Source organism: Schistocerca americana, chromosome 1 (genome assembly GCF_021461395.2).
Source record: "Schistocerca americana isolate TAMUIC-IGC-003095 chromosome 1, iqSchAmer2.1, whole genome shotgun sequence".
NCBI lineage: Eukaryota > Metazoa > Arthropoda > Insecta > Orthoptera > Acrididae > Schistocerca > Schistocerca americana.
In genome coordinates, this window is record NC_060119.1 from 854,206,728 (window position 1) to 854,223,057 (window position 16,330).

The 16,330-nt window shown below is 39.1% G+C and overlaps 1 protein-coding gene across 1 annotated transcript in view; it reads right to left on the reverse strand.

Moving 5' to 3' along the window:
- Nucleotides 1–16,330, reverse strand: part of LOC124546791 — a 142,842-nt gene that overhangs the window by 44,474 nt on the left and 82,038 nt on the right. The window contains exon 5 of the mRNA XM_047125063.1: nucleotides 8,998–9,173. Coding sequence (XP_046981019.1) covers nucleotides 8,998–9,173 — 176 coding nt within the window. The remainder of the gene's footprint in view (nucleotides 1–8,997; nucleotides 9,174–16,330) is intronic.

The following is a 16,330-nucleotide window of genomic DNA, read 5'->3' on the forward strand; positions in this document are numbered from 1 at the left end:
AGGTCGGCTTCTACCAGTTTTTCCATTCGTCTGTACAGAATTCGCGTTAGTATTTTGCAGCTGTGACTTATTAAACTGATAGTTCGGTAATTTTCACATCTGTCAACACCTGCTTTCTTTGGGATTGGAATTGTTATATTCTTCTTGAAGTCTGAGGGCATTTCGTCTTTCTCATACATCTTGCTCACCAGATGGTAGAGTTTTGTCAGGACTGACTCTCCCACGGCTGTCAGTTGTTCTAATGGAATGTTGTCTACTCCCAGGGCTTTGTTTCGACTTCATCAACTATCTAACCCAAAAATATATTGCACGTATGGTAAATTTACCAATAATAGCGTTAAGTTGCCGTTCCACATTCTTATAATGTGCAGAGATGGAGAAATGCTCCCTCAACGGAATACTCTATTTACTCCCGTGCATAACTGAAACTCGACTGGTTGAACAAGGACAGTGTCAAAGCTCTGTTGCCGCTGTTGCAGTTCCACACCCACTGATACACCTCCATTCTTTGACTTCACACTGATGTCGAACCGAAAATAATCAAAGTAATGTATGCCACCAACTCAGCTCCTTTACCAGCAGTCACCTATCAGTTGACCATCCTTCCCGTTCTTCTCCATTATTTTAACGCTCATGACGAGTTCCAATTTTGCAGCTGCTTCACCACTGCCACCGCCAAATGCTCCAGTGCCATCACCATCACCTACGCCGTTACTGTCACCACCGTTGGCTCCAACACCAGTGAAATCGACAGCACTAGCTATAAAACCATCGCAGCCCCAGCACCAAGACCCGCTCCACTGGCAGCAGCACTACCAGTGCTAGTAGTTCCAGCTAGATCCGCCATCGTTGCACTGATATCACCAACATCACAAGTGTCTGTTAATGTCCCTACTACCTGAACCCAGTGAGTGCTACTTACAATATGACAACCCTCATCCATGCAGTCATTAAACCACACAAACGAAACAGACCAAATGAATCCTCACCCTATATTAAAACCCTCTGTCAGTGGTTCGAGTCCTCCCTTGGGCATGGGTGTGTGTGTTGTCCTTAGCGTACGTTAGTTTAAGTTAGATTAAGTAGTGTGTAAGCTTAGCGACTGATGACCTCAGCAGGTTGGTCCTATAAGATCTTACCACAATTTTTTTTCCTGTATTAAAAAAGCACAAGGGGCTTCAAAGCATTCATGGACACATACCAGTAGATCCTTCTCAATAAATTACCCATTGAATTGCATATCCCTGGATACAACTACTGTGGAAATGGAACGAAGCTGGAAAAGCATTTAGTATTTGCATAATGCACACAGTGACTCGCTGCTGTGTTGGGAGCATCTAGTCTTAAGAAATGGTTCCATCCCCAAGCTGATGACAACGCTGGGGAATAAGCAGAGATGCACTCTACACTACAGAAACTTCCAGTATTATCACAGGTTGGGGATGAGACTAATTAGAAGTACTCGTGGCATTGATGTTAATTCCGAAACATTTGATTATTGAAAAAGATTATAGTAAATTAATTGATAATCAAGTTTTTGGCAAAAGCATGGAGAATGTTAAAACCCACCACGAAATTCATTTAGTTTACTGTTGGGATGGGTGTACAGAGTTAAGTGTTTATATCGCCAGGCCAAATTTTAAGCAGGCCACAATCTTCAATAAAGGACTAGTCGCTGTGGAGATGGCTAACATTTAAGTAGAGTTCACGGAGCCTGTCTATATTGGTTTGTATATTTTGGACCTCTCCAAATTCAACATGTACCTATTCCTCTACATGTTTGCAAACCAAATTTTGCTCACCCCAAGCTTCTTTATGCAGATACAGACAGTTCCATGTACTGGGTGAAAGTCTGCGATCAATATGAAGTAACTACTTACAATTCCAAGTAATTCGACTTGTCTCGATATATAACCTATAATGCTTACAGCATAGCACCACGGAAGAAGAAGTTTTTCAGCCTGGTGAAAGACGAGGTCAATGACCCGCCTATTGTGTGGTTTGTGGGCTTCAGATCCAAAATGTATGTGCACAGTAAAGACGCAGGCGCCACCCAAAGGGCTAAGGAAGTGCGTTGTACAGTATTCTCTGAATGGTGATGATGATGTCATTACCTGAGTGCCGGACGTTACTGGCATCAGCAATTCTGGGAAAGCTGACGCTGATGTCTTCATTCCAGGAATGCTGGTTTCCCTGTTTCCATACCAGGAGTGACAATCAACTGGGAATGGGTTTTTCATAAACTATTGACCTGTCTTGTCCTCAGTTGCTAGTTTAATATGCAGTTATTACTACACTGTTTCAGGATTCTGTCCCAATTTTAACTACATTACATTTTTAGTGAGATGAATCTTTGTAAACTCTGATGTATTTTGTCAGAAGAAGCAAATTTTAAGATGGCAACAAGAGGTATATAGGGAAAGAAAAGAAAGGTTAACAAGTCAAGCGAAAATAAATCGCTGCTTTTGTACCACTTTCAGCAGAATTCTGTAACCCAGTGTGTACTTAATAATCAGTAGCTGGTACTAAAGCTTATCAAAGTATTTTATTTCTATACAGAAAGCTCTGAGAAAAACGAAAGCACTTCATAGTATGCACTGCACTATATATTTGTTTCTATCTCCACTCACAGCGAACTCCTAAACTGTTTCACCACAAAGAAATTCTCATGTGTTAAGGATACAGAGTACTTACAAATGGCGCAAAAATCGAATTTTTTGTGACTTCATTAAATTCTATAGTCTTTCCTGATTAGATTGATATATATACATTATAGGGTTTCAAATGAAAAATTAACTATATATACCAAATTTTAAAATTACGGTCTTGTATGTCGCCAATCCCTCTTTATTTCTGTTACAGAAACCAGTATTATTTCGAAAAGAACTGTGAACTTTCTGTTTCCAGCGATTATACGTATGATACGTTGTATATTTTGGTAACAGTCACAGTCTAACATAACATTCGCGACACATCGCCTGGATTTTGTTGCCTACTGCGCCAGCAACGCGCCAAGCGGCCAGTAAGTTAAAATGTTGAGTTCGGCACGATCGTGAAAGCGAAAGCGAATAGTGGTTGTTTATTTTGGTTTGTACAATGGTTTTTACAAAAGGGAGCGTAGCGTAGCGGAATAAATTGCAGCAATAACAAGAAGAAGATACCACATCTGACTTTTTTTAGGTTTCCTAAGGACCCTGAGAGGTATATACTATCATGTTACTAAACTGCATCGTCAGGATTCGCTTGCCAATTACATTTTTATTGACGATAAATGTTTCGTTTTAGGAGTAGAAAGTGGCTAGTGAATAGGAGAGGAGAAGATCTTATGAAAAATGACCCTGTTTAGCCTTATAATAATGTTAAGTTTTTTCTGCTACGTGTCGAAGAAAACCAGTTCATGAATGCAGACAATAATAGTAATAAACAACATTGTTTGACATTCCAAATACGCCGGCTCAACTGACAATGAAGAGGAGACTGCCGCAAAGTTCGACAGTCCGTCTAAAGCTGTAAGACATTCCTATGGCACAAAAGCAGCCAGTTCAACTCTCCATATACCACTGCAAGATTCATCTGAATCGTCAACACAGACCTGCTTTGTCGATGAAGTGGTAAAATTAAGTGCAGTTATTCATGTTCAGAAAAAGCGTGTGGAGTATCAGAATGTGCAGATCGCTACACTTCGTGCAAAACTGTTATGGGACAAGGAAAGTGCCTATCATTTTAAGTGCAGACAGCAACAGAAACTGTATCAGAAGGATCAAGTGAAGAACGACAAACAAATTTTGAAAACTATAGGAACCCAATATTTTTAAAAAAAAGATGCCCTTGGCTTGTTGTTAAACCAGATAGGCATGACATCTACAAGATGGAGAGACAAAACTAAGCTGTTTGCTCTATATTTATTATATTACAGCACTCAGGCATAAAGATTTTGTCAGAATGTTTTAGGTTTCCATCAGTGTGTACATTACATAGGTATGTGGAAGGCGTACGAATAAAATGTGGGATAAGTGGCAATATGTTCCACCTTTTAAAGCAGAAGGTACAGCATTTCTCCAATACTGATAAACTAGTGCATATGTCGCTGGGTGAAGTCTCTAACGGCAAATTTAACGTATGATAGCACTTATGGCAGACCTAGTGTTATTGGCTCCGAGGACTTGGGGTTTACACTCAGTACATTTCTCCCACTATTTGGCAGTTGCTTGTCCACCTTACAATAATATAAAGATGAAGGTCGTATTTGTGGCAACAAGTGACAATGACTAAAACACAGAAGGCCCATGGAACGACAAACATAGCGTCGATCCCTTTCGCATGTAGAGGTACATGTCTGTGCTCATGTGTGAATCTATGTGTTTCTGTTCCGTTGATATCAACGTGCTAAGCTGCAGTTCTATCCAACATCACAAGTGTTTCTTGACGAATGTATTGTAACTTGCCACTGGATTCATGAGTTTTATCCCTATTTGTACTTACTTTAGAATCATTTTTAGAAACATCTGTCTTCTGATATTACACAAACTCTTGGAGGCAAATTATAATTCAAATATTTCTTAAATCACGTAGGAAAGGGATGCAAAACAAACACTATGCTTAAGACGCATCTGAAGTTCTCCTTTCTTGCCGCTTGGAGCGCTATTGTCGCTCCAGCTGTCAAACGGTAACAACTTCTGCAGCAGTGAGTGTCGCGACTGTTATGGTAGACTCTGGTAACAGTGCAGATTTCTAGTGTCTGTAAATGATTATCTTTGCTAGAATTTACTTTTATTTTGCTGAAGCAGTTCGTTCACATGTTACTGAATGTTTGTTGCCCAAGTGCTACATATATTTGTGGAAGTACATATCCTTTAGTGTGCAATAGATACGAACTATGTGACGCGTCAAGAAATTCAATAAAAGGAAATTCCATGGTAACCAGTTCACAAACAAAGCAAGCCACAATTTTGAAAGTAACCTATGTATCAGTTCTTCAGGGAAGAAACTCCCACATGGCACACCTAATGGCGATTCAAATTTTTGTGTTAACAGTGACACTGTTTGTAGTGGATTTGTTGTTGTTGATGTGCGCATCTTATCTTCTTTGATAAAGGAAGTGGCGAAATGTAAACAATGTGATGGTGTAGGCTGTTTGGAAATAACTGAACAAGAAAGTGGCAGGAAGGATTTAGTGTCAAAATTAGTTGTTCTGCGTAGATCCTGCAGTAAATCTACCTCGAAAATGACTTCGAACATGGTGCAGAATTCATATGATGTGAATTTGAAGTTAATGTATGCAATGCATGCAGCAGGAAAAGGAAAAAAGGCTGCTAAAACGTTTTGTGGTTTGATGGACTTTCCTCCTTCTCCCAGTAGGTTCAGCAAGTATATAAAAATACTATTAGGTGCCTTGAAGATTGTGTCTAGATGTACAACTTCTCTGGAGAATGGAAAAGTTGTTGATGTTAAGTGCTTATCTAAGTACTGCCACGCCCGCCATGGTAACACTGAGGGACATATTGAACATCAGTGTTCTAAGAATTATGATGGTTACAGTGGAGGTATGGAGTGTGATGAGCTCTAAAAATATTTCAGAAGTTGGTGCCCATTTATAACACTAGATACATGAAGTACCTAAGCGATAGGGATTCTAAAGCTTTCAGTAAAATTAATGAGATCAATGTTTATGGTGATACCTTGGTAACAAAACTAGAGTGTTGTGGACATGTGCAATAGATGATGGGTGCTAGATTGAGGAAACTAAGAAGAGAAATGAAAGGAAAGTTGCTATCTGATAGAAAATCTCTGTCTGGCTGAGCCAGATTGACAGAAACTGAAATAGACCTTCTTCAGAGTTGTTATGGACTGGCCATTACACGAACTGCACCTCAGAATGACGTTAAAGCAATGATAAAAGCTGTATGGGCCACCTAATTTCATACGTTGTCCACAGATGACCACCTTGTTCACAGACTTTGCCAGAAAGGAGCAGATTCTTGATGTGGTTACCAAAAAGGAAAAGAAAGTGGTCAAATATGTCATCATAAGCGTTCTCTTCCTGAGCCTGTTATGAATGAAATAAAACCAATTTTAGAGAACTGAGTGACCCTGATTTGCTTAGTAAATGTCTTCATGGGGGCACTCAGAATACAAATGAAAATTTCAACCATTGCATATGGGAAAGATTACCCAAGAATGTTTTTGGGGGACTGAATACATTAAAAGTTGGTCTACTACATGCAGTGATATGTTTCAATGATGGAGTGATAGGAATGTTGGAATACCTGAGAAATTTAGGCATAAAATGTGGCTCTAATATGGAAGATCAATTGCTCCCGTGTGACAGACAGCAGGTGCATGAAGCTGAAAGATTCGCTCATCATGTTACCAAAGAAGCAAGAAGTGCTAAAAGGAATGCCAAGATGAAGAAATGCTGCAGGATGAAGACTATGCTTCAGGAATGTTGTGAGACACAGTTTAATTGGACTCATGTCTTCATTCGTAATTTCCTACAAGTTGTATTTTTCAGAATTCAGGTACAAATAATGCCTAAAGTTTATATATCATTGCTCTAATTTTTTTCTGTAACTTGCAATAGTTCATACTTATGAAGTAGACCTAATAAATTAAATTATAGAAAAAATAACAATTTTATTAGGAAAAGTTATAAAAATTAAAACGTAAGATGTGATATATTTTTATCCTTATAATATACATAATATGTAGGATTAAAAAGGTCTAGTACCTCAGCCATCATGTCATGCATATCTGGTAAAAATTTGGTCTCCTTCAAATGTATAACATCGGATTGAATGGTACCGCAATTTGAGGAAGCATTTTGGAAAAAATTGCATCTGTTTCTTTGTAATATTTTAATAACCCTAAGCAGGTTCAAAAATATTCAAATTTCTTCTAATTTGTTTAGAAAGTGTGCTGCATTACCTGATATCAACAAAAATCTGTAAAATATATACATATAAACAATTCCTGGTAGAAATAGGTGTTGATTTTTACATAATATTGAGCCAGAAAAGTACCCTGTATCCTTAAAGATATTATCTAGTTTTATCTTGATGAACAGTTACAATTGGCTCATAAAAGGAATTAACCACGTTTTTATGAAGAGAATTATTTTCCTTTTTCGTCTCTGGAATAGAAATTCTTCTTGAAACAATATGTTGTTTTAGCTCTGAAGCTGCAATCACTCTGACGACACACAGAATCCTGTCGACTACTCCTATAGCATGCCGAGTGTTCTCGATTGAAATGCACACAATATGATATGTAATTTCAGTTCTGGCGAAAGTGCTTCATGCATTATACTATCTTTGTTCCTTATCGCATAATGAACTCTATTTAGAAGAAGCGTGAACAGTTCTGGTGACATTCTAAGAAAATTAAAAGAACTTCTTGGGTCTTCCATTACAAATTATTTCAGCAAGGATGCTGAGCAAGCGAGCTGACGTCTCTTCTTCATCCAGCCACGAATCGAAACTGTTTCTTTCTTTCTTTTTTTTTATGCAGCGATTCCACGCAACTAGCTTTAACTCCCATCACAACTCTAGCGATGCGCAGCTGCCAAAACTTTCATTTCAGACACGACTCAGGAACCCACATAAGGCCGACACTGAAGTGTATACTGGTTTCGCCGTGTCTACAGTAAAATACGAAACCATTTGCGTGCAGCTTATTCCACGCAACGAGTGGCGCAACCCAATGTCGTTGTGTAAACGAGGCTTAAGCTACGGACCTCTATCATGTCGCATAGAATCTACATACTCTCGAGCTATCGGACGCCACCTGTCTTCCGCGTGACTCATATTGCACGTCAAATCTGAATAGGCATGATGCGAGGCGCTACGCCTCAGAGTCACAATGCTCATGTGAGTGGACATCGATTGTCATCATTTTGAACCAAATTGTTGGCAACGAAGCGCGTTGCAGAAACTAACGCATATGCTTTTGAGATTCTTACTGTATTTGCAAAATAAAGAACTTCCGCGAGCGTTAAAACTCGATAACTGTATAGAACCCGTTTCTTTATAACTGTTGACGAACATGCTCTAAACTCAGTACAACAGCACCCGCCAACTCTAGTAGCTATTGGAAAGCTTTCCACTGCCTTACCAACCACAATCCTCTCCAAACTACCCACTCCTTTCCAACAATCAAGAGAATCTGAGTAAAACTTTTCGCCTCCTACATCCAAGACACACTCACCTTACCTGTCAAGGCTAACTCGACCACCCCTTGGCTCCATATGCCCGATACTGGGGAGACATGCCTTGTCCTGTCGTTCACAACTATCGGTATTTACGCTCCATGGTATTGTACTAACAGTTTTTAAAATACCCATCACAGCGGAAGATATAAAAACCATGGAAACCCGTCCCCACCTTTCTGCCGACATCCTCCCATTTTCTGTTTAGTCTTCGTCGCTTCTTAGGATCCCCCTTAGTTTATTGGGATTAATAGGACTTGTAAACCCTCTTCCTTTATGCCATTATCTGCGCTAGAGGCACTATTACATGGAATTAGCTGGATTTCTCGTGGTAGCTACTATATTTTTTGTGCTGTGCGCTTAGTTTAGTGCGGTAGTATTATGGTCACTACATGCTGCCTTTACGGGTCAGGCACCACAGATTTTCCCAAGTTATTGTTTCCATATTTATGAAAATTTAGATAGTGTCTGGGAACAATGGTATTTTTTCCAGTCAAAGTAGTAACACCGTTCATTGTAGTGAAATGCTCTGCTCATCTGCTGCGTAATATGTGTCAGATTTTAAGATAAAAGAAAACCCAAAAACTGAAAACCAAACGAACTCCAAAAACTTTATAAATGATTTGTAGCTGTAATCATCTCCTTCACTATTATCAGCCACATTTTTTTACTCCGCCTTGAATTAAATGATCTCAGTATTTTGCATGAAAGTAAAGACTACATTCCTGGGAAAAAGTGAAATAAACACTCAAAAATCATACTGAGTTCGAAAAAATTTGTACACCGGCTTTTACCTGAGTACATAGTTGCCAGGTCTGTCCTTGTCAACTTCCACCGTGTAGTTCGCTATGTTCTCGCTGACGGATTGCATATCGTGTACCAAACCACTTAATTTCGTGTGCACCATGTCTCTCACACGTTCCATGTTCTTAATCCACACATGGAGACGCTGATTGCTCGTATGGTTACCCTGCAACACACGAAAAATGGTTAAAATTACTTGTATAGTATTCAGAAGCAGCAGCCAATCTTACCTTACACTTATAGGTATCGGTATTACATAACATTTATATTATTGTCGGCAGCAACAAAAACATTAACGCAATGTAGGTGTGTAGCGACATCTTATCAAACACACAAAATGCTCAACCTATAACATCATCTACATCTACATCTACATCCATACTCCGCAAGCCACCTGACGGTGTGTGGAGGAGGGTACCTTGAGTACCTCTATCGGTTCTCCCCTCTATTCCAGTCTCGTATTGTTCGTGGAAAGAAGGATTGTCGGTATGCTTCTGTGTGGGCTCTAATCTCTCTGATTTTATCCTCATGGTCTCTTCGCGAGATATACGTAGGACGGAGCAATATACTGCTTCATTCTTCGGTGAAGGTATGTTCTCGAAACTTCAACAAAAGCCCGTACCGAGCTACTGAGTGTCTCTCCTGCAGAGTCTTCCACTGGAGTTTATCTATCATCTCCGTAACACTATCGCGATTACTAAATGATCCTGTAACGAAGCGCGCTGCTCTCCGTTGGATCTTCTCTATCTCTTCTATCAACCCTATCTGGGACGGATCCCACACTGCTGAGGAGTATTCAAGCAGTGGGCGAACAACCGTACTGTAACTTACTTCCTTTGTTTTCGGATTGCATTTCCTTAGGATTCTTCCAATGAATCTGTCTGGCATCTGCTTTACCAACGATCAACTTTATATGATCATTCCATTTTAAATCACTCCTAATGCGTACTCCCAGATAATTTATGCAATTAACTGCTTCCAGTTGCTGACCTGGTATATTGTAGCTAAATGATGAGGGATCTTTCTTTCCATGTATTCGCAGCACATTACACTTGTCTACACTGAGATTCAATTGCCATTCCCTACACCATGCGTCAATTCCCTGCAGATCCTTCTGCATTTCAGTACAATTTTCCAATGTTAAAACCTCTCGATATACCACAGCATCATCCACAAAAAGCCTCAGTGAACTTCCGATGTCATCCACAAGGTCATTTATGTATATTGTGAATAGCAACGGTCCTACGGCACTCCCCTGCGGCACACCTGAAATCACTCTTACTTAGGAAGACTTCTCTCCATTGAGAATGACATGCTGCGTTCTGTTATCTAGGAACTCTTCAATCCAATCACACAATTGGTCTGATAGTCCATATGCTCTTACTTTGTTCATTAAACGACTGTGGGGGACTGTATCGAACGCCTTGCGGAAGTCAAGAAACACGGCATCTACCTGTGAACCCGTGTCTATGGCCCTCTGAGTCTCGTGGACGAATAGCGCGAGCTGGGTTTCACACGACCGTCTTTTCGAAACCCATGCTGATTCCTACAGAGTAGATTTCTAGACTCCAGAAAAGTCATTATACTCGAACATAATACGTGTTCCAAAATTCTACAACTGATCGACGCTAGAGACATATGTCTATAGTTCTGCACATCTGTTCGACGTCCCTTCTTGAAAACTGGGATGACCTGTGCCCTTTTCCAATCCTTTGGAACGCTACGCTCTTCTAGAGACCTACGGTACACCGCTGCAAGAAGGGGGGCAAGTTCCTTCGCGTACTCTGTGCAAAATCAAACTGGTATCGCATCAGGTCCAGCGGCCTTTCCTCTTTTGAGCGATTTTAATTGTTTCTCTATCCCTCTGTCGTCTATTTCGATATCCACCATTTTGTCATCTGTGCGACAATCTAGAGAAGGAACTACAGTGCAATCTTCCTCTGTGAAACAACTTTGGAAAAAGACATTTAGTATTTCGGCCTTTAGTCTGTCATCCTCTGTTTCAGTACCATTTCGGTCACAGAGTGTCTGGACATTTTGTTTTGATTCACCTACCGCTTTGACATAAGACCAAAATTTCTTAGGATTTTCTGCCAAGTCAGTACATAGAACTTTATTTTCGAATTCATTGAACGCCTCTCGCATAGCCCTCCTCACACTACATTTCGCTTCGCGTAATTTTTGTTTGTCTGCAAGGCTTTGGGTATGTTTATGTTTGCTGTGAAGTTCCCTTTGCTTCCGCAGCAGTTTTCTAACTCGGTTGTTGTACCACGGTGGCTCTTTTCCATCTCTTACGATCTTGCTTGGCACATACTCATCTAACGCATATTGTACGATGGTTTTGAACTTTGTCCACAGATCCTCAACACTATCTGTACTTGAGACAAAACTTTTGTGTGGAGCCGTTAGGTACACTGTAATCTGCTTTTTGTCACTTTTGCTAAACAGAAAAATCTTCCTACCTTTTTTAATGTTTCTATTTACGGCTGAAATCATCGCTGCAGTAACCGCTTTATGATCGCTGATTCCCTGTTCTGCGTTAACTGTTTCAAATAGTTCGGGTCTGTTTGTCACCAGAAGGTCTAATATGTTATCGCCACGAGTCGGTTCTCTGTTTAACTGCTCAAGGTAATTTTCAGATAAACCACTTCAAAAAATAAGAGAGCAGAAGATACTTGTTGCTTGCTACAATACAAATGTTTGAAAGCATGAATGAGTGCTCTCACGGCACTTAATGATCTTAGTGCATTGTTTGGAAGTTATCAGTCTTTCGGCAATTTCATTTGCACGGAGAACAGAAGAAACTGCAAGTAAGTTATTGCTACAGATCCGCGAGAAAGCTAGGAACCTCTGTGGTATTCTCTGGCACTGAATGAGTCTACTGATCTCTCGAGTACCTCACAACTTCTCGTGTTCATTCGTGGTGTCATGTTAGACTTTTAGGTATCCGTTTGCAGCATACATGGCACATGAACGGGAAAAGACTTTTGCAACCACTGCAATAAAATTCCAAAACTATAACGTTGAGTGGAACCAGCTTCAAAATGTTGCAGTTGATGGAGGTACACACCTGGCTGGACTGAGGAAAGGTGTAGTGGAGCAGATCAGGACTCAGTCGGACGATTTCCAAATTCTGTACGCTCTTTTGGTTCCATGCAACATACATCAGCGACCACTGTGTGGGAAAGACTTAGATATTTCTTGTGTACTGAAACCAGTCGTTTCCGCTGTGAACTTAATTCGGGGACATGCACTCAGTCACAGACAGCTCCAGGACTTTCTTGAAGGAAATGATTCAGAATTGTGTGACTTGACTTATCAGACAGCAGTATGAGTATAAAACAAAATGAGGAATGAAGTTAAGGTCTGTAGGATATATAGTTTACAAAGAATAAAGTTCTCCACTAAGGAGGTTTTAGAATAACAAATAATAGAATAGGCAGCAAACAGTATTAACTGGACTATGGAAACAGAGACTATGCAGCCGTGATTGCAAGAAGTAGAGGCATGCGAATGTTAATATTAAATAGGGTATAGAGACTGAGCAGCCCAGAGGGACAGGGTAGTTTTAATTTTAAGGATGTGATCAGTTTCTTTTGTGTATATGTGTGAATAGTCCCGAGCGCCTGATACTCGCAAGTAGTAAATGAATCATGTACTTATATGCAGAGACAAAGAAAAAGTGTAAGTAAACATAAAGAAAATTCAATATTCAGTAGGTCGAAATATTTCAGTGCAAAAGTTAAGCGGATAAAATCAACAGAGCCGATATTTATGTTCATTTTTTGGAGAAAAACTTGGTTTCCAGCTTGACGGTACTGATAGAAGAATGTAGCGGAATTATTCTGGCAAAGGAGCAAGAGAGAATAAATTCAGACATGTTCTCGTCTTTATCTCTTTGTCCGGGGGATGGGCGGATTTTGATATTGTCCTCCTTTTTCGCAACGTTGACTTTAAGAAAATTATTTTTGCAATTCTTCCCGTTCCGTTGCTCTTTCATTAAATACTGTAAGTACAGTGGCGGCAGGACCGTTGCTTTTATGGGTCTTTCCACTACTGACCATGGATCGATCCGTAGCCGATTGCAAATATCGATTATTTAAAAATTCTGCTCCATATATTCAGTTCCGGATTGACATTGTATTGGCTTGGCATTATAGATTTCATATCCTGTTTTCACTACTCGTGTGTGAATATGATTTGCTGTTTATTGCGACCGAGTGAGTTTTATAAAATATATGGCAATGCCTAAACGCAAGCGTAGATTCTCAGATTCCTTTTTTACCAGTATCCTACCTTCAAGAAAGTGAGAACTGAATTCGAAGTAGACTGTTAAATATGTGGAGCTGGAACTTATGTCTGAGTGGCCAATAAAGGTAAGAAATAACTCGACAGAATGTTTTATTGTCATGGTTTTATTTCATGGTTTCTTAGTCATTCAGTTTATTTATATTCGGAAAACTAAGAGAAATTAACGATAAAATTCTCCAGTTCTGCAAAGCATACGTAAACATCATTTAATTTATTTAAATGTTATAAACGAAATGCATGTCACTGTGTCACTGAAATATTTTAAATTTCTTGCACTAGGTGGCCAAGATCTCGAACATCATATTACCACTGAGAAGCATAAAAAAATCTTCAGCGTTGCAGTTTAATATCTAGTACAGACACATTTTTCAGCAACAGCAGTCTACTTCTCCTTTAAATCACCTAGTTCGTGCTGGAGAAGGAGCACTAGCATTCCATAACGTTAGGCGTAATTTTAGCTCTAGGTCAATGGATTGCACGCCAAAATTGAATGATGACATTTATTTTGACTCAGATGTTGCTAGAAAGGTCTCCTCAGCCAGAAGAAAAACTCGAAGAATTATAAATAAAGTAATTGCTCCTCATGCCTTGAATGTCACCACGGAAGCTCTGAGTGTCATATCTTGTTTTGGTGTCTCGTCTAATGAAAGTGTCCATGGCAATATAAAAAGTTTCCCACTCTTATTCAGTACTTTGACTATAAGCTTAGTGGTTTAAAAACAAAACTAATTGAGCTTAAACCTATTCCAAATGAAATATCCGAGACTGGTGCACAGTATGTTATAGAAACAATACAACATGTGGGTATTGCTAATAAGTATGCATCATTTACCAGTGATAATATTAACACAAACTCTGGGTGTGTAAATCGCAAGGAAGGCAACAATATATACGGCAGATTAAAGACATCTTTGAACAGTAAGAATTTGAACGGTGTGGGATGTCCGGTTCACATAATGCAACTCAGCAGGGAGCTGACGGTCTTTCTGTTGATTTGGAGCGTGGCATTGTTAAAATTCGTAATTATTTCTCTATTTACACTGTTAGAAAGGAACAGTTACACTTTTACTGTGAATTTGTGGAGGTAAATTACAAACAGGTCCTGTCTCTTGCGAAAACTAGGTGGTTGCCTCTTACCGCAGGTACTGAAAGGGTACTGAAAACGTATCCTGCTCTGATATCTTACTTTCTGTCTGAAAGAAAGCCACCAAAGGTTTTGTTTCAGTTTTTTGAGAGTAGGTCTTGTGAAGCCTACTCATGGCGTTTGTATTCCTTAATGTCTGTATTCAGTTCAAATATTCTGCAGCGAGAAAAGGAGGACAATTCTGTGCTTGAAGAGGTTGAAATTTTAGATTCCGTGTGTAAGGTGTTTGAGGACCAATTAAATGAAAATTGTGTAGAGATTAAACAGAAGCTAGAAATTGGATCAGCAGAAGGCTTTTATAAAGAAGTTAAACTTGTTATGGAAGAAGCTATGTTACTGTATCGATTTTGTCATGAATAATTAAAACGATTGTTCTGTATGTTTGACGACTTTTCCTGTTTAAATTGATATCTCTTTAAAAAAATGTTAACTACAGTGATGCTGAAAAAAGCCTTTTGTATTTGCAAGATAATTGTAAAGCTTCTGAAATTGAAGATGTAAAATACTTTGATCAGTTCTGTAATTTTAGGCAATTTCTGAAACTGAATAGTAATGATTCTGACTTTTGTATGTTATCTTGTAGGAAAAATGGGTCAAATATTTTTGTGAAAGTTGTTAAAACTTGCCAAATAATTTTTCGGCACAAATGCACAATGCAAATGGAAAAAGAATATTTTCTCTCATTACAACACAGTGGACTGTTGACAGGAATAGGTTGAATCTTGAATCTGTTAAATGTACGGTTATGCTCCAGAATTTCCTGTGTATCTTTCTACGACTATCTGCTAAGCAAGCCTACACTTCTACACAAAATCGGATCTTCAGAGAAGTAAAGAATGTATGTTATGTCTATTGATTAACTGATTAATTATATTTTTTGTAACTTCGTCCTCGTTTTTGAAGCTGTTTATCCTCTTTTTTATACGTCTGCATATGGTCACCATATCCATAGGTAAACTGAATTACACATAACAAAGAAATTTTAGCAGTTTCATATTTCCTAAAAGCAACATTACATTAAAATAGCGAAACGAAAGGCGGGGAGGAAGGGGGGAGGGGCAATTGCACGTGGCGCCATGTGAGAGGGTAGCCATACTTAGTTAATTGACTTTCCTGACAAGATGACGAACATGTGTAAGCGTAAATTGTTCTTACGAGTTTTTGACTGTGACAAATAGCAAAATATTTTGAAGGAACTGTTAGTGTTAGAGGGAAAAAAATCGAAATGGAGGTTGAAACGTTTGTAAATTATCAAACGAGGAGGACAGTGATACAGTAGATGAAGTGACAGAAACAGAAGTAAGAACGGTAGTAGGAAATATAACACATAAAGGTACAGCAGAATTTGAAGGGGAAAGTACTGGTATGATGAGCCACATAAACAGAAAGTGTAGTTTGTTAGTCTTAGGACAGAACGAATTCAGAACAGAGATGTCTAAAGTAGAAAGAGCACAGAAAAATTTGAAACGGGTTAAGGATTAAAGAATTGGGTAACAGGACAGACTAATTTGGAAAAGACAGTGAATAAAGTTAAGGATGAAATTTGAAATTGACATGTAAAACAACTCAGGGAACAAAGTATTGTCAGACAAGAGGAACTGGAACATCATGTCTTCAAGCTGTTAGATACTATGGAAAATGTAGTGAAGTTCCAACCAGAAGTTCGTAGGACAAGAAAAGGTGAGATTTAAAAAAAGTTGTAATGAACTTTAAAGGGAACACACCAGCACAGGCTGGGGACGTAAGAGAAGACCAGGAATTGAACCAAGTGACTAATGAAGTGAAAGGCAGTATGGAGAATCTGGATAGAAAAGCAAGTGAGAAATTATTCAGATTAGGGCAGAGATTACTGCGATTAGAAAAAAAAA